General features: G+C 45.9%; 1 protein-coding gene across 4 annotated transcripts in view; it reads left to right on the top strand.

Annotated features, from left to right (window-relative positions):
* DAG1 (dystroglycan 1 (dystrophin-associated glycoprotein 1)) overlaps nt 1-18,145 on the top strand; it is a 72,391-nt gene extending 54,246 nt beyond the window's left edge. For all 4 annotated transcript variants that reach the window (XM_006892907.1, XM_006892904.1, XM_006892905.1 and 1 more), the window contains one exon: nt 13,318-18,145. In XM_006892907.1, the coding sequence (XP_006892969.1) occupies nt 13,318-15,720 (2,403 nt within the window). In that variant the 3' untranslated portion in view covers nt 15,721-18,145. The remainder of the gene's footprint in view (nt 1-13,317) is intronic.
* The last annotated feature ends 938 nt before the right edge of the window (nt 18,146-19,083 follow it).

Below are 19,083 nucleotides of genomic sequence, written 5' to 3'. Positions count from 1 at the left end.
CATGAAGAAATGTTCAAAATCCCTAGCTCTAAGAGAGATGCAAATCAAAACAACTATGAGATATCATCTCACCCCAGTAAGAATAGCAAAATTTAGTAGAACAGCAAACATCAAATGCTGACAAAGTTGTGGAGAAACTGGAACCCTTATTCAGTGTTGGTGGGAGTATAAAATGGTGCAACCACTATGGAAGGCAGTATGGTGCTTTCTCAAAAAGTTACAAATAGAAATACCATTTGACCCAGCAATTCCACTACTGGGAATATACCCCAAAGAAACCATAACTACCACCCAAACAGATATATGCATACTCATGTTTATCATGGCTTGGTTCATAATAAGCAGTGAGTTGGAAACAACCTAAGTATCCATCAACAAGCAAATGGATGGAGAACCTGTGGTATATTCATACAATGGAATACTAAGCAACATTGAAAAACAAGGAACTCATGAAATATTATGCAAAATGAATGACCCTGGAGGACATTATGCTGAGTGAAATATCTCAGTCACAAAAGGACAAATACTGCATAGTGCCACTGTGTAAAACAGGACTGACATTGGGGTTGGGGGGAGGCTGAGAAAGATGGGATAAATTATGTATACCGCAGTGAAACAGATGAGGGAGAAAACTGTTTAAAAGGGATATGTGATTAGGTATTATTGTCATGACAGGAGTCCAGAACAAAGGCTGCATAGTGGAGTGGACTTGGGGGGAGGGATTGTCTATCAATGAAATAATTTTTCTTTTACTTTTCAAAGAGAAGAACGAATTGGAGGGGAGGGTTGGGCAGGGAGAAAAGTCTAACAGTGAATGAATGTAAATTCAAAGTTTCTGTAAATTTTCATTTAAATTAATAATAATTTAAAAACAAACAAACACAAAACCACCCCAAACTAGGTTTTCTTAAAAGCCAGCAAGTGGAAGCTGCTGGTTTCTTAAGGCCTAAGCGTGCGGCACAGTGACACTGGTGTTGTATTCCATTTGTCAGAGCAGCCAACTGACCTGCTTAGACTCAAGGGAAGGGACTTAGCGCTCCATGCAAAGAGTAGTATAGAACGTGTAGTCATTTTATTTCTATATTTACTCTTTTTGGTAATTATTTTAAATGGTACCTAGGGCTTGTGAATCAGAGGGGCAAGTTGGCAAGGATCCATCATGGAGCCTGTGTGTACCTATGCCCAGCTCTGGCTAGAGAGGACCAGAGGAAGAATCAGTACCATAGAATCATTCTTTTGGTCTCTAACCCTCTGGAGCTGAGCACAGCACAAGCCCTTTGGATTTACTTTTGAATTAGAAAGCGAAATTTATTTATCTATGGATGATGAAGGGAAGGGAAGGGAAGGGAAAAAGTTGAAGAATCAAGAATATTAATAAAAAAAGATCAGAAATAGGAACTAAGCTGTAGGCAGAGAGATAGACATCAGAGTTTCCTCCCAATTGCCAAACCTTTCAAAACTTTGTGAAACAGTCACCTCAACTTTCTTTTTTGTAAAAAAAATGATTTTAATGAACGTTTACAGAAAAGTTGGATTTTCATTCATTCATTTTTTGCACATTTTCCTCCTTTCCCCTCCCTTCCTCTGCCCCAGTTCACTTTCCTTTTTTAAAAAAATATTCATCCATTGTTACACAGTTTCCTCCCTCCTCACCTCAACTCTTTTTGCAAAAGCTTTATTTTGAGGAATTTTACTTTTTAAGTAAATGACAGTGCTCCTTAAGGCCTACTCCTGAGGAAGAATTGCTCCTGGTTGGTGATTAAATAAGGAGTGAGCCTAGGAAACCCTCTGGGGGCAGTTCTCTGTTCTGTGGGGTCTCTGAGTAAAATCAACGTTGACAGTAGTTTCAGTTTGGGTTTGGAAGTGAGTAGGGCAGGGAATGATGTGGGTGTATAAGAGGCCTTGTTGCTATGTTTTCTGTTGACTAAAGGAGATGGAGTGGAACAGGTACACACATACCAAAAGCACTAAGGCTGACATAACAGCTGGCAGGTCAGGTGTGAGTACGAGGAATTCAGTGGAGCCTCCTAGTGGATGTCCTCCTTACCTATGTCTTCCTTGTACTCACCTTCTTTTCCTTTACTGGCCCCCTTTCTTAGGTCATGGTTTATTCTGTGGGTGAATTTGTCATCTCTGGAATGCCCACACTTCTGAAGATCTTGATCCCACGAAGTAGTCCACTTCCACAGAGGTTTCTCTGGTTTACGGAGTGTTTGCCAAGGTTTCTGCCTCACTTCGTAATACCTAGCAAGAAGGCCCATCAGGTGAAGAGCAGCGATTTTGGAGATTTGATCTACTGGATTCTCAAGCCCTGCAGTGGCTTGTCCTTGTCCCAGTAGCTATTAGAATATTTTATTGGTCTAGTTCCAATCACAAGTGATTTGAAATTGGTATCTTGAACCACTAGGTATTTGTTGTATCCATCAGAGTGACTTAATTTATAAGCTTATTCACTAGACAAGTAAAGAGAAAACAATTTTAGCTAAGCGTTTTTATCTGCAGGTGGAGAGCTGAGCAGTTAGTAGCTGATCAGCTTCTAGAAAAATGGAGATGTGATTCTTGATATCAAATCGTGGGACAGGGAGTCAGAAAGCTTGACCTCATTCCAGAAGCTTTGATTTCCACATCTGTAAAACAGGACTGAAAAGATTTGTGTTAATGGAGTTGACATCTCCCCTCTTATTAAATAATAATGTAAATAATGAAGAATAAAATCGCTTCTAATTCCTACCACACAGGGTGAAGCCCTCCATTTCCTGTGCTCATCCGTATGCACATACAGACAGGGCTTAATTTAAAAACACAAAACAAAAAAAAACCCCCAAAATATTGGAAATACAATTTTCTCTCTCTTTATAAAACTTCTTTTTATTTGAATGAATGAATGAAGGTTTAGAAATCATGCTGGTTTTTTCCTATAATAATTCATAGGTATTTTGGTTTATGGTCTGCATTGCCCTTGGGTAATGAATTACAATGTCTAATCAATGCCTTTTTGTATATTGCCTTTCACCCAACTTATCCGTTTATTACTTTTTCACTCCCCTCAGACTGGATAACTTTTTTTAACCTTTTTTCACTCACTGTGGCTTTGGTCATTTCCCTGTGAACATTCTGTATGATTTGGAAATAGAAGTATTAATTACTTCTCAATTTTCTTGCCTGTGTGAGTCAGTTTTCGACCCTTGGTCCCAAAGAACCTTGTTGACATGATCCCAAAATTGTATCCATGGTCCATTATTGCTACCCCTCATCCAAATTGCTACCTTTGGTCATCTCTTCCAGGTCCCCTGCTTCCATTCTTGAGCTCTTAATCTGTTCTCCACACTGGAGAGAGAGACATCTTTATCTTTTTAAAGCTTAAGTCTACTCAAAACTGCCTATTAAGCTCACTTAGGATCAAACTCCATGTGATTCATGGCCTCCCCTGGCCTCCTCTCCTTCCCACCTTCTGTTCATGTGTTGTGTCTTTGCCAAACCAGCTGTTTTCTGCTTGACACTCAGACCTACCCCAGGCTGTAGACCTTTTTTCTGTGTCCATGGGCACAGTGCCTCTTTTGGTCTCACCTTGAACATCACCTGGGACATTAGAGCCCTTTCCCTTCACCTTGAAGAAAGTTACCTTTTCCTATCATCTCTCCAGTTTTCTTCATCTTAGCAAATTGCCATTTTTTTGTTAGCCCCTACCACCCCTGCGTGTTTGCCTCCTGCAACCACAGTGGGCTCTCAGATGTTTGTGAGAAGATAAATGAGTGCCTCTTAAAATTTTTTTTTAATTTTTTTTTATTATTTGTGTGTGTACTGTCAAATTGGATCTGACTGGTACAGGAGAAGATTGTTCCTCCTTCTCCAGAGTGAGTGCCTCTTCAGTGCCAAAGAAGCTGCATGGTTTGTCAAAGCCCAGTCACTCTCCAGCCTGTGTCAGGGTCGGCAAGAGACACACATACATTCACACAGGCATGCATGCACAGACTTGCCTTGTTGTTGTGTTTTCCACATTGATAAGTGTCCCTTGGTCTATTTTCTGATTCTTAGCTTTTTGTTTCCTTATCATTATTAGAGCATTCTATTTCCTACTTTTTAGTGGATTAAACTTTACCGCTGTCCTTAATTGTGTTTAAATTGTCCTGGAGCTGGCTCTTGAGCCTTCCTTTAAGGTGATGCCTATGTTCTTGTGATGTGCCCCTGTTGATTCTTAAAGTACTTTTCTACTTTCTGACATAACAAACTTATCTTTTACTCAGTCTCCATCAGTCATTTCTCTGAGGAGCCTGGTTTCTTTCCATGGAGAACGTTGTTAGGATCAAGATCTGAGCTAGATGAACTAATTTCAACTGGGACTTTTTTTGTCTTGGGCTGTTAAACAGTGTGGCTGTATTTTCAGATGACAAAGTGGTGGATAAATGACTTCTCCTACTAAACTTTATAGGAACAGAGCTTGGAAGGAGCTCCTGAAGGATTTCCTGTACCCTGTGAGCCTTATCTCTAAGTGATTGATTTGTGTTTGTTTCATATATCTACATGCTTTGGAACTGTAATTCAATCCTATCTGTTAGTAATTTTTAGTTGTCTTCCCCTTATAGTTGCCTGGTGCCTCTCACCCTGTACTTGAGGGCTGAGGAATGGAGAGACGCTGGACCTGCCCGTGGCCTAGATGATGATGTATGTGATGGAACAAGGCTGTGGTAGAGCCTGCTTTTCACAAGAGCATCTTTGTACCAGAGCAGAAGCTGACATACTAGGGGGGCCCAGAAATGGTCACAGAGTAAAGGGCAAGTTTATGCTTCTGGCAGTTGGGAGGGAGCCTGGAAAGGCTGCAAGACCAGAGATATGGGAGCCAAGTTTGACCCTGGCTGTGTAGTAAAAGGCTATACCTGGTTGGGTGGCTACAATTCCCTGCACCCTGTTCTGTATGGGGCAAGGTCAAAATACGTACCCAATTTTTTATAATTTTTTTAATAATTTTTTTTAAATTTTATTTTTATTTTATTATTTTTATGTGTGTGTACCGTCAAATCAGATCTGACTGGTACAGGAGGAGATTGTCCCTCCTTCCTCGGCAGAGCATCTGGTTGATTTGAACCGTACACCTCTGGGATTGCAGTGCAACTTCTTGCCACTAGGCCACCAGAGCTCCCCTAATTTATTTTTTATAGCATTAACAGAAAGGGATCAGTGATGAGGGGAGGACAGGTATGTTAATAGGGAGCAGAGCTGCATGTGGGAAATTTGAGAAGGAGCTGCCCAGAGGATCTGGATACACTCTATCGGGTGAACAGAGGCCAGTGTCCATACAGGCATAAGTTGTAGATTTGGGTGACAGATGAGTGAATGAAGGGAAAGATCAAACCTGGAGGGAAATCTGTAGGGCATCTTTCCCAGATGTTGGAAGATAAAAGAACTACTGAGGAATTGTGAGAGATGTTTAGGCAGGCTTGGCGGTCCCCCAAGTCCTTCGTGGACTTCCCAAGTGAGACTTGGTCTTCTAACCTACTTGGATCTGACTGCATTACCTGGGGAGGATCCACAGATGCAGTGGCTTTTCTGTGATCTGGTGAGTTTAGATGACCCAATGGCCACACTTCTGACTTGGTCAGGGGGAGGTGTATAAATGGAATAATTTAGTGTTTGCAAAATAGCTCTAAGTAAGAGACCATTGAAGAGTCAGGAAACGAAGGTCTCATAAGTCAGCTGTGCCAGTTCCTGCAAAAGCTTGTTTGACTCTGTGTACTGTTGGTAATGCTGATTGTTTCAGGTGGTTGTGACAACTTTGGGAGTCCCAGTAGTTGTGGGTGTGATGTCAACCAGAAAGCCCATTAGTGTGCTCATTGGGTAACATCAGCTCTTCAACATGCTTCCCTGAACTTTGTACATCAGCTTATAGGAAAACGAAGCATCTACCTGCTTGAAGGATGCAGCCCTGAGATCTTCAGTCCTTCCATTTGCCAGCACCCTTGTGTCCTGCCAGCCTTTGTCCAGTCATTCTCAGCCTGACTGAGCAACTCACAGCTTCCACTTTCATTCACTAGCTCTGCCTGAGAGTTGATTGATTTGCTATTATTATTAATTAAAGTCAGTGAGTTTTCAGGCAGGCTCCATTGACCAGACATCATAAGAAGGGTTTGTAGGTTACCCTGCCCAAGCCTTCATCAAGCATGATCTTCAGGGAGACATGGACCCTGGGGCTCCTGTCACCTTTTCTGTGACTTCACATGTCCGTGAAACAGGCATGCACTCCTTTGGACTAGAAGGGATTCTGTCTGTAAAGTTCATCCCAGATCCTGACTATTCTCTCTTGTACCTGTTAGTGGCTCTTGGGGTCAGCTTTGTCTTTGCTCTGTCATCCTAGGCTGGGACAGGATAAGCCACGTACCCTAACTTGAGGAAGTGTAGGACTGGCTGAGGAAAGGTCGTGGTGGCATCTTAGGAGATGACTGGTGGGCTGCCTCTCTAAAGCCTGTCAGACATCTCATTTTGGTATAGCCCATGAGGATCGCTTTTCATGCCTGTTCCCCGTTGGCTACTTTGCCTCAAGACAATGTGGACTTTCCTTCGGTGCAAGATGTCGGCAGGCTGGGCGCAGCCCTTGCTGGGACTGTGTTGGGCTGCTGGCGTGGGCCCCGATTGTTTCTCCAAGAACAATGGACACTCTTTTTGGCCAGGAAGGGAAGCTCATGAAAGGAGCATTTCTTTGGTTGCTTGAGAGCTTTGTGGTGACCCCGCCTGCATGAGATGAACTGCAGTTTCTTCCTGCCTGGAGTGGGTGTTCCCCAGCTCTGAATGGACCCCTTGTGAACATGGCACACCGGGAAATGCGGGTTGGCGATGGAAGGCATCTTTGGGGGTGGGTTGTCAGCATGGCATTTGCCCAGACTCATCAACTCAAATACTTGTTGAAAATACAGACTTCTGTTTAAAAAAGAAAGCAAGAATTGACAGGAATGGAAAAAGAACGTGATAAAGGGAAAACAGCTGATGGCAGAGCTTGAGATTAAGGGCCTAGCTGAGAATTTTAATGGCTGTGACAGTCTTTGTTAAATTGTTCCTTACTTTGAGGAGAAAAAGATTATGTGTGTTTTTTTCTTTCTTTGTTTTTTAGAATGAGAGCAGTTAACATTAGAGAAAATGCTTCACAACTCAGACTGGAGGGGATGGTCTATGGTGGACAAATTATGTTCAGTACGTGATCTGTTGCTTTGGTCTTAGGGTTGCAATTTTGTGCTGGTTAGAAGTTTGCAGAGGCAATTTTCTCTCTGCTTTACTCTGTTGATACATTCCCACTGTCATTTCCTAATTTCATTGGAGAGATACTTGTTCTGCATGTGGTCAGTGCCGCATCCCTGCGTCCTTGTTATGGGACCACCACGTATATGCCACTGTCAGAAGCCATACTTGGCCACAGAGCCAGTTTTTCTCTTTGATACAGTCCATGGTATAGACACAAGATCGCCCCACGTGTGAATCTGCACCAATAAGTCTGGATAAGACATTGCCTTGTCCAACAGAAGAACACCCTGGTGTAAACACTGGGGAGAGATGTGTGGTGTTGCCATGTTACCCTCCATCCGATCTGGGTGATGTTTGTGGGCATGGTTATTTCATCCTTTAATTACTATGGTTTATCCTTTCTTCCTGAGTACCATTAATTTATTTACTGTCCACTGTGTAGCCCTCTGCCCTGTCTCAGGCACCTGTTAGTTATTAGTATTTATGTGTATCAGGAGATTTGTTCACCGCTTCTTAGGTTTGGTTTGTAGTAAACTGATCTCCAAAGATCTCCTTTAGAAAATAATGCCTCTCCCTCACTCCTTATGTTCACATTCCTTATTGTTTTACTAAATATTAAGTGTTCTTTGACAATTCTGGTGCTCACAGATTTTGGGGGACAAGAGTAAAATCAGTCTGTCATTACCCTAGAAAGTTTGTTTTAAACTCACAGATCAAATGTGCCTTAATAAATTTTGTTTTTCATTTAGATTTCGAACTGATAGACTTGCCATTTTAATATACGTCATTAGAAATCTCCTTATTTGTAAATAGCCTATTGCTTATTTGAAAAAATAAACCCATGAATAATAAAAAAATTAAAAAAAAAAGACATTGCCTTGTGGGTACTGAATGATAAAGCTTATGCTCTCTTCATTTCAGAAGCTATCAGTTGTATATTTAAATACTTGGGCCCTGATAAGAGACCACTTCTTCAGTTATGTCTTTTAGTTATGCCTAACTGACTGACTGGCCCAGACAGTGGGTGGAAACCTACTTTTTGATGAAGGGTAAGTTAGTGGAAGCTTCTCTGCTTATTCTGTCTCTAGATAAAAGAATAATTCTGATTTGGAGTGAGAGACTTTGCTTATGTTTCTTGATGTTAGTACCTGTAAGGGTTGTATCTATCACATCAGATGTTTGATATCTTACTGTGTAGGAGAGAACACATCAGCAAAGCAGCTGGGGGGTGTCCCCCAGTTAAAGAGGACAGGCAGTTACTCGTTATCTCTTAGTGTCTTATATCTTCAGATTTGTCTGTACCATGTCATTGATTATGATAATTCCTTCTGGCATCATTTTGCTAATCTTTAAAACTCTTTATGGCTTCTTAAATGTTGTGGTTTTAGGTGAACTCTGTGTCAGGACTTCTAAAGTTGGGTGTGTAGGTATGTGAGATCTGGTTTTTCTCAGTATTGGGCTAAGAAGAGAGAGTTCTGGTGGCCTAGTGGTAAAGGCTTGTGCTGCTAACCCAAAGGCAGCTTGAATCCACCAGGTAGGACCAATTTGTTAGTCCAAATGCAGATGCTAGTGATGATGAGAACCCTCATGCTCAGCTCCAATTCTGTGAAGCTTGGCTTTCCTGGCCTGGCTCCCAGGTTCATCAGAATCCCATGTGCAAGCATGCCAGTTCTCAGTAGACTTGTCTTAGACCAAAGAAGTGAATGCTGCTCTTCGTAGCATGTCTTCCACTCTTCTTTTATTTCCCAGATTTCCATCTACTCCTGGCAGATGAATCTTCAAGCAAGTCTCTAAAAAGTCCTAGCCTTGGCCTGGGTTCAGCTTCTGTGGCATTGACCTTGTTTTAGAGGATATGAATCCTGACCTCTACTTCCCCTCTGACATGTGCTTCTGCTTTGAGATGTGAACAGAAAGACAAGGTCTCACTGGGTGCTGGATCCAAAACCACTGGGGGGAAATGGAAGCTTGACAATCCCAAGGCCTGTTTGTGCTGTAGTCTCACACTATGCATTAGATTCTTTCACAGCCCACAAGGAACAGGGTTTACTAATATTGAAGGAGAGTTTGCCACATGCCTGATGGGATTATTTCTCCCCTATTACAGATAAGAACATTGAGGCTGGGGTTGGGTCAAGCCTCAGCATGCCTGGAACTAGGACTTCAGTCAATTGTACATAGAAGTGGGGGCTTCCCATCAGGGGGTCTATTGTTAGAGAGATGAGTCTTGGCTCATCTTGGGGGCATGTCTTCCCAGTAGGACTTTCATCTCCCACATCATCCTGAGGCATGAGAGGAAGAAGAGTGGGCCAGAACTTGTAAGTTTTGAAGGTTTGGAAGGGCATCCAGGTTGTCACAGCTGAAAAGACTACTTTGTAAGGACGAAGCAGACGTTGTGCCCGGAGCAAGCACCTCCGTGGTGAACACAGTCCTGAGCTGAGTGCTTTTGGGAGGGAGGGTCCACTTGGCATTCTAGTAGAGCCTTTGGGGGAATGTAAACACTGCCAGTCCTTCAAGCATGTTCAGACTTTCCATGTCAGGACTTTCCCCAAATGGCCTTGACAATACAGAGGTGCCAGTTTGCTTAAATTCTGGAGAGATTCCTTGTGGAAATTTGGTATATTTTGCTTCCTGTGGCGATTCTATTTAATTATAAGCATTCAAAGTGCTTTCTTTGTTTAATGTTTCCACTACCAGGATGCCCAAGAGATGCTGAGATTTTGAAACTATCTTTCCTCTCAGAGTAAGGAATGTTCTGGATACCTGCTTCAAGATTGTAGATCCAAATTGAACACCTTCTCTGTGGTTAGGGTATGGCAGGAACTCCCGTCCCTGAGGAATAAGGTTCTGCAGAGGGAAAGGTGATGTGCAGGATTTCTGGCATGACATGCCCCAGAGGTCTGTAAAGCCGAAAATAGTGAAAAGACTTTATTTTCAGAAATCAGAATAAAACTAGTAATTTTCCTCTCCTATCCTCCAGTTTGGAACTGAGCATTATAATTTATTTGCTTTGGTGAAACCTGGAGTTTTCTTTAATGTTTGCTGCTTGGTGTAGTTTTAAATGGGTGTGTGGCTTTGAAGTGTGATTGTGTAGGAGCCTTGGCCAAAGAGTGGCCTGCTTCTGTTCCATAGGAGATGTGACAGCACAAGTTTGGCTGTTGGGGTCAGCAGAAAATTAAGTAAGTGAGGCTTGAATAGGTTTGAGGAGTTGGGACCTTTCTTCATTGGCTGTCTTATAAAGAGCCCACATGTAACATGTGCAGTACCAGAATCAATAGACACGGAAGTAGATACAGGTTTGTTAGCTGATCACTAACAAGCATTGTCTCGTGAGTATAGCCAACCAGTCAGTGCCTCCTCTGGAAACACCTCGTCCTCCATCCAGTCTCCTCTGCAGATGATGTCTCATTGGTTGACTTTACATTGAGCTCCATCCCAGCCCCTCTCTTAGCTAGGTGAGTTCTCATCCCATATGGAGTAAGTATTGAGAAACCCTTTGGGAGTCTGTGTCCTGGCTCACCTACTTCTCACCTCTCAGGATCTCCACTCCTCGAGGATCATGCTCCTCCTTGTAAAACTCAGTGATGCCACCAAAAATGTTCTTAGGCCCTCATGAAGTGTCTCAGAAAATGATCAAGAAAATATAACCCCTGTAATAATAAATCCTACTTATATCAGATATCTTCACATGAGATCTCTTGCTAGAGGTAGGTATCCTAGTAAAAGGAGTAAAGTCTCTGGTCAGGTGGGTAGGATGGCAAGCTGCCGACACACCTGGGTCCTGTCTGTGAAGAATACTACCCAGGGTCTTACCCCCAGTCACTCAGACTGCTTGCTCTTGGCAGGAAAAATTCTTGGGCTCTGAAATTGTTGGGGAACCCAGCAGGGATTGCTCTGGCTTCCTTCTGTGGGGAGAGAAGCATTGTCCCTATAATGATGATCCCAGGCTTTGAAGGGCGATGCCTGTACTGAGGCTGCCAATATGATGTGCCATCACCTGACCAACTCGTCTCAACTTGAAGAGACAGAATAAAAAGCTGAAAGTAGACAAGAGAACAGGTGCTCCCGTTTTTGCAGTGGAAACAGAGTAGATGTTCACTGATGATGAAATGAAAGGAAGACGGGGCCTGGGCAGAAGGCAAGTTTTATTTCCAGCTTGTCATCTGATGTGCTGGCATTCCTTTTAGTGCTCTTAGTATTACCAGTATGTCCTCAAGGGAAAAGATTTCTAATTTGAACTAAGTCTGGGAGGTGCTAGTGAATGGAGCAAGAGAAGGCTATGCAAGGGTTATCGGTGGACCTGTTCATTTTCCTAGCTTGGCTAACTACAGAACCTCTTTTTAATTTTTTTTCCTGTTGTGTATCGTTGAATCGGATCTTACTGGAACAGGAGAGTGACCCTCCTTCTCCAGCGCAGCTTCTTGCCACTAGGCCTCCAGAGCTCCCAGAACCTCTCTTTAGAGAGACTAGAGCTCCTTGGGATGCCTCCAGTACTATTTTAATGTCATCATTCTAGTTCCCTTACTGTGAGCTTGACAGGTTTTTTTTCCTTTTTTTTTTTTTTAAATTAATTACAATGAACGTTTACAGAGACTTGGGGTTTCCAGTCATTCATTGTTGCACTTTTCTCCCCGCCCACCTCCTTCCCCCAATTCACTCTTCTCCTTGAAAAGTAAAAGAAAAACTCTTTCATTGTTATGCAGTCCCTCTCCCCAAGTCCACCCCACTGTGCAGCCTTCATTCTGGACTCCTGTCATGACAATAATACCCAATCTTATAGCCCCTTTAAACAGTTCTCTCCCTCATCTGTTTCAATGCAATATACATCGTTCCTCCTGTCCTTCTCTGTCTTCACTCAACACCAATGTCAGTCCCGTTTTACAACAGTGGCCTTATGCAATATTTGTCCTTTTGTGATTGAGATATTTCATTCAGCATAATGTTCTCCAGGGTCATCCATTTTGCATAATATTTCATGAGTTCCCCTTGTTTTTCCCTGCAGCATAGTATTCCATTGTATGAATATACCAGAGCTTCTCTATCCATTCGTTTGTTGATGGGCACTTGGATTTTTTCCAGCTCTTTGCTATTGCAAAGCCGCATTAAACATGGATGTGAAGACAGTTTTTCTTGAGGCTTGGAAAGCAGGGTAAATGAAACACATCTTTTACAACTAGCTATTTACTTCGCTATGCAGTTAGTGCCCCATTATACTTGAATTTAACATGATGTTCATAAAATGAGTCATTTGGAGGTATAGAGTCTTCCCATGTACCTACATCTAGCTATTTGATCCTGGAAGGGAATATTTAGGGGTTAGGATTGACATGGACTTGGTTCTGCTGGCAGAGTGGATAAGAAGCAGGTGAGATACAGAAGGGTGTATCGCTGGAATTAAAAGAAAAACTCTGCTGTCCAGTGAGCTCTGTGGCATTAGTTCTCTGGGCTGAGAGGTACACTTGAGTGCTAGTGCAGACGTCTCTGCTGGATGGCCTTTCATGGTAGCTTGTTGTTAAGTGCCATCAAGTTGATTATGATTCATAGTGACCTTATGAGCAGATCTGAACTTGCACTATCCTACACTATTATGATCTCGCTGATGCTCAAGGCCATTGTGGTCATCACTGTGTCAATTAATTTTGTTGAGGGTCTTCTCTTTTGCTGACCCTCCCTTTTCCCAGCATGATGGCCTCTCCAAGACTGCCTCTTCCTGAAAATATGCCCAGGGTGAGTGAGATGAAGTTTGATCCTCCTCGCCTCTAAGGATCACTGTGGTTGCACTTCCTTTAAGACAGATTTGTTTGCTCTTTTAGCAGTCTATGGTGTCTTCAGTATACTTTGCTAACACCACAATTCAGCTGTATTATTTCTGCTGTTGAACAAGGAATAAGGATGACAGAAGAAGGAGGTCGCTCATACCTCTCCGGAGAACAGGGCATTAGCTTACCCAGTGAAAGTTTGGAATTGTACCTCAGCTCTGTCAGACACTTCAGGCGAGGTCAGTGATTAGTAACAGCGGTCATTTTCAGGTTGTGTGGACAGTAGCACTTTGAAGCTGGGAAGGAGTGTAACACGTGCTCTTGTCTCTTGTAGGTTTCAGCGGCAGGAAAGGAAACTTTGCCATCCTGGCTGCACTGGGATCCAAAGAGCCACACCCTGGAGGGCCTGCCCCTTGACACTGATAAGGGTGTGCATTACATCTCTGTGAGTGCTGCACGGCTAGGGGCCAACGGGAGCCATGTCCCCCAGACCTCCAGTGTGTTCTCCATCGAGGTCTACCCTGAAGACCACAGTGAACCGCAGTCCGTGCGGGCGGCATCACCAGAACCTGGCGAAGCAGTGTCATCTACCTGTGCGGCCGACGAGCCCGTGACGGTTCTGACGGTGATTCTAGATGCTGACCTTACCAAGATGACCTCAAAGCAAAGGCTTGACCTCCTGCACAGGATGCAGAGCTTCTCAGAAGTGGAACTGCACAACATGAAGCTGGTACCAGTGGTGAATAACAGGTTGTTTGACATGTCAGCCTTCATGGCTGGCCCAGGAAATGCCAAAAAGGTGGTAGAGAATGGGGCCTTGCTCTCCTGGAGGCTTGGTTGCTCCCTCAACCAGAACAATGTGCCTGACATCCGTGGTGTGGAAGCCCCTGCCAGAGAGGGTACAATGTCCGCCCAGCTTGGCTACCCTGTGGTGGGTTGGCACATTGCCAACAAGAAGCCCTCTCTCCCTAAACGGATCCGGAGGCAGATCCATGCCACACCTACACCTGTCACCGCTATTGGGCCCCCAACCACAGCCATCCAGGAGCCACCCTCCAGGATCGTGCCTACCCCCACATCTCCAGCCATCGCTCCACCCACAGAGACCATGGCTCCTCCAGTCAGGGATCCTGTTCCAGGGAAGCCCACAGTCACCATGAGGACTCGAGGTGCCATCATCCAGACCCCAACTCTAGGCCCTATTCAGCCCACTCGTGTTTCTGAAGCTGGCACCACAGTTCCTGGCCAGATCCGCCCAACAATGACTATTCCTGGCCATGTGGAGCCCACGGCAGTTGCCACCCCTCCAACAACGACCACTAAAAAGCCACGAGTGTCCACGCCCAAACCAGCCACACCTTCAACTGACTCCTCAGGCACCACCACTCGAAGGCCGACCAAGAAGCCACGGACCTCTCGACCAGTGCCCCGGGTCACCACCAAAGCTCCCATCACCAGATTGGAAACAGCCTCGCCTCCCACTCGCATTCGTACTACCACCAGTGGGGTGTCTCGGGGGGGAGAGCCCAACCAGCCCCCAGAGCTCAAAAACCACATAGACAGGGTCGATGCCTGGGTTGGTACCTATTTTGAGGTGAAAATCCCGCCAGACACCTTCTATGACAATGAGGACACCACTACCGACAAGCTGAAGCTGACCCTGAAGCTGCGGGAGCAGCAGCTGGTGGGAGAGAAGTCGTGGGTCCAGTTCAACAGCAACAGCCAGCTCATGTACGGTCTGCCTGACAGCAGCCACGTGGGCAAACACGAGTACTTCATGCATGCCACGGACAAGGGGGGCCTCTCGGCTGTGGATGCTTTTGAGATCCATGTACACAAGCGCCCCCAAGGGGACAGGGCTCCTGCGAGATTCAACGCCAAGTTTATGGGTGATCCAGCACCAGTGATGAATGATATCCACAAGAAGATCTCCCTTGTGAAGAAGCTGGCTTTCGCCTTTGGGGACCGCAACTGCAGTACCATCACCCTGCAGAACATCTCCCGAGGCTCCATTGTGGTGGAGTGGACCAACAACACGCTGCCGCTGGAGCCCTGCCCCAAGGAGCAGATCACAGGGTTGAGCCGCCGGATCGCCGATGATGATGGGAAACCTCGGCCAGCCTTCTCCAACGCCCTGGAGCCCGATTTCAAGGCCCAAAGTGTTTCTGTGATGGGCGCAGGCAGCTGCCGGCACCTGCAGTTTATCCCCGTGACACCACCCAGGAAGATGCCTTCGCAGGCGCCGCCCACAGAAGTGCCAGACAGGGACCCTGAGAAGAGCAGTGAGGACGATGTCTACTTGCACACGGTTATTCCAGCCGTGGTGGTCGCGGCCATTCTCCTCATCGCTGGCATCATCGCGATGATCTGCTACCGCAAGAAGCGGAAGGGCAAGCTCACTCTGGAGGACCAGGCCACCTTCATCAAGAAGGGGGTGCCCATCATCTTTGCAGATGAACTGGATGACTCCAAACCCCCACCCTCCTCCAGCATGCCGCTCATCCTGCAGGAGGAGAAGGCTCCCCTGCCCCCTCCTGAGTACCCCAACCAGAGTGTGCCCGAGACCACTCCCCTGAACCAGGACACCGTGGGAGAGTACACACCCCTGCGGGATGAGGATCCCAATGCACCACCCTACCAGCCGCCTCCACCCTTCACAGCCCCCTTGGAGGGCAAGGGCTCGCGTCCCAAGAACATGACCCCATACCGGTCACCCCCTCCCTACGTCCCCCCTTAACCCACAAGCGCCTGGGTGGAGGCAGGGATAGGGCAGGGGCCTGGAGACAACACGGTGTTGTCTGTGGAAACCGGTGGCCTGCAGACCATGGCCCACCGGAAGCCGACACCCGACCTAGCACACACACCGACACACACAGGGCCTGGACAAGCCCGCCCTCTCTGGTCCTCCTATACCCCAAAGCAGCTGGAGAGACTTTGGGGACTTTTTTTATTTTTATTTTTTGCCTAACAGCTTTTTGTTTGTTCATAGAAAATTCTTCGCTGCGTTTTTGATGGCTGGCTCTGAAAACACTGTTTGGAGTAGAGGTAGATGGAGGGAGCGAGGAGCCGTGAATGAACTCGCAGGCAGTGCTGGGTGGCCACCCTGCTCTCTGCGTTTTGCCTTTAACACTAACTGTACTGTTTTTTCTATTCACGTGTGTCTAGCTGCAGGATGTAACATGGAAAACAGTAGCTAAAGATTAAATTCAAAGGACTTTCAGAAGTTAAGGTTAAGTTTTTACATTTAATCTGCTGTTTACCTAAACTTGTATGTATAATTTTTGGGTGGGTATGGGGAATTGCTTTGCTAAAAATAAGCTCCCAGGGTGTTTCAAACTTAGAGAAGACCAAGGGACAGTATTTTTTATCAAAGGAATCCTATTTTTTCACACTATGTAAACTTGGTTGCTCTGATACTCCAGAGCCTGATTGGGGGCCTCCTGGCCCTGGCTGAGGGGCCAGGGCCCTGGTGCTGGACTCGCTCTCCTACTGTTGCCAGGGGCCAGAAGCTGGAGTGGCCTCTTGGGCCAAGGGCATCCCCACCCCATGCACGCTATCAGCCCACCACCAAGGGGTCTTCATTTCCAGGGAAAAAGGACTCCAAGAGGCAGCGGTGGCCTTGGCCCCAAACCTAGGTGCTCCAGGGTGGGCCAGCTGCTCGTGGGGGTGCCCAGGGAGGTCGAGGGACTCGACCACATCAACTCATTTCCTTTATTCCTTCTTTTGCGATTTCTTTTCCTCCCCTCTTAAAAGGAATATCATGGTTTTTGAAACACTCAGTGGGGGACATTTTGGTGAAGATGCAATATTTTTATGTCATGTGATGCTCTTTCCTCACTTGACCTTGCCGCTTTGCCCCAACAGTCCACAGCCCTGCCCCACCCCTTTTCTCTGGCACTCCAGTCCCAGGCCTCTTGGTCTGGAGAAGGACTGGTGGTTGAGGAGGAGTGCCAGCAATAGTTCATAGTAAAAATCTGTGGGCTCTCAAAGCTAATTTTTTACTAAAGTTTTTATACAGCCTCAAATTGTTTTATTAAAAAAAAAAGATTAAAAATGGTGATGCTTCCAGCAGTTTGTACATGCTCTTAGTGTTGATGCCATGGAACTGATGGCTTTGCTCATTTTTATTTTATTTTATTTTTCTTCCCCTTTACATAACAGTTTAAAATTCTAGGATTACACTGGGACTTCTTTTGCCCTTTTTTAGCAGAACATCCGTCCGCTCATCTACATCTCTGTCCCATGACTCAGGGGCGCCTACTCTGCTTCGATTCTCCTCCTTTGGAAGAAACTATTTTGAACCTGACTTTTCTTGACCATCTGAGAGTTATTTTGGGTATCTTTTAGGGGAGAAATGCCCTTTGCAATAATGTTTCCCATCCCTGATCCCAGGCGGGTGGGTGGACCCAGGCTCCCTTTGCACACTGAGCAACCACTTCTAAGCCATATCGACAGTTTTGCAGAGGGTCCATGTGTGCTGCCTCAGGAGGGGAGGGCTGGCAGCAGGGTTGGGGCCTCCACTCATTGTTCTCTGGAGGGCTTTTCCCATTGCACCTTCTCCCAGAAGGCTTGGCCCGTCTCCCCTGCCCCTGTGTCGGTTGGTACTCTGGAGTGAGCAGTGTCCCTGTTGGGGAGCCTATAGATGAGAGTGCAGAGGACCATTGGTGACTGGGCCCGTGCCTCCAGGCCTTGGTCCAAGCCGGGGTTTCCTTGATGCCCCAGAGTCAGGAGCACTAGTAGGGTCTGACCCAGTGAGATTATTTCTGATAACCTTGTTAAAAAAAAAAAGGACACAATTCCCAGTATTCCAGGTGAGGGTTTTGAAAGGCCTTCCAAACAGCTCTGTTGCCACTAGCAACCCCACCAATGGGCACTGCCATGCAGAGACATTGCTGGCCCAGAATGGCCTGTTGCCATAGCAACTGGAGGCAAAGGGGCAGTGAACAGAATAACAACAGCAACAATGCCCTTGCAGGCAGCCGCCTCCCCTGAGCGCCAGGCTGGCGATGGCCACTGGACGCTGAGACGGAGAGCCAATTCACTTTCAAGTGTTCACCAACCACTGATGTGTTTTTATTTCCTCCTTTATGATTTTAAGATGTGTTTTCTGCATTCTGTATAGAAACATATCAAACTAAATAAAAGCAGTGTCTTTATTACAATACTGCCGCCTCTGTCTATTTCTTTGATCTCCACTTGAATGGTGTGGACTTGGGAGTCTATGTGGCAGAAAATAGAGTTCCAGCCAAACCCACTTTGAGGTGGCATTTGAGTAGCTGGACCCAAACTCTACCATTTCCCTGTCTTCAGGAAGGGCTAAGGATGTACCCACGTAAGAAGCTCAGCCAGCAGATGCACTTGCCACTTCCTCACCTGTGTGCCTTTTGCCCCTCTGTGAGCCATGTCTCCTTGAGGCTTCTCTTTACTCATCTCTAAGTTTAGATTCCAGAGAACTCTACCTGTCCTGAACAGAGAGAATGGTGGAGAAATCTGGCTGCTTCACCAGAGTGGGTCACCAGCTCCTTCCTAGCAGAGGTCCCTCAGGCTGGGCCTCTGTAGATGAGACCTGGGGATTCCTGTGGTTAACAGGCTTTCCTGGCTTGTGCTCAGCTGCCTATAGGCTTGAGACTGACTGGTCCCCCAGGTGGTCTAAATTAAGTGGGTCTATTGTGGCCAGGAGAAGAGGGGAGGATGGTTTCTGGTGCTGCCCTGGGTGGGCCTGTCTAGATCCCTGAGGGACTGCTTCCAGGTGCCTTGCTGGGATAGACCGTCCAGCTGGATAGGGTGAGCATGGTAGCATGATTTAGTGCCCAGGAAGGGACTAGTAGTTGTCCTGAGACACTGCCCTGGAATGGAGGCAAGGAAAGCAACAGATGATCAAAGAACAGCTAGAGCCTTTCCTGGGCTCACCCTACCGCCATCATCATCACCACCACACAATCATTGTTGTCAAGTCTGAATTGACTCGTAGCTGATCCTCCAATGCTTTTCAGAGGCTGTAAATTGCACACTGATAGTGGATTCTACCGACGAGAGAGGCTCCACCTTTGGGTTAGCAGCCCACCTCCTTACTGGACCACCGAAGCTCCCTCCACCTCCT

This window comes from Elephantulus edwardii, unplaced genomic scaffold (genome assembly GCF_000299155.1).
Source record: "Elephantulus edwardii isolate Elephantulus edwardi_28Jun2011 unplaced genomic scaffold, EleEdw1.0 scaffold00121, whole genome shotgun sequence".
NCBI lineage: Eukaryota > Metazoa > Chordata > Mammalia > Macroscelidea > Macroscelididae > Elephantulus > Elephantulus edwardii.
This window is presented reverse-complemented; position numbering and strand designations above follow the sequence as displayed.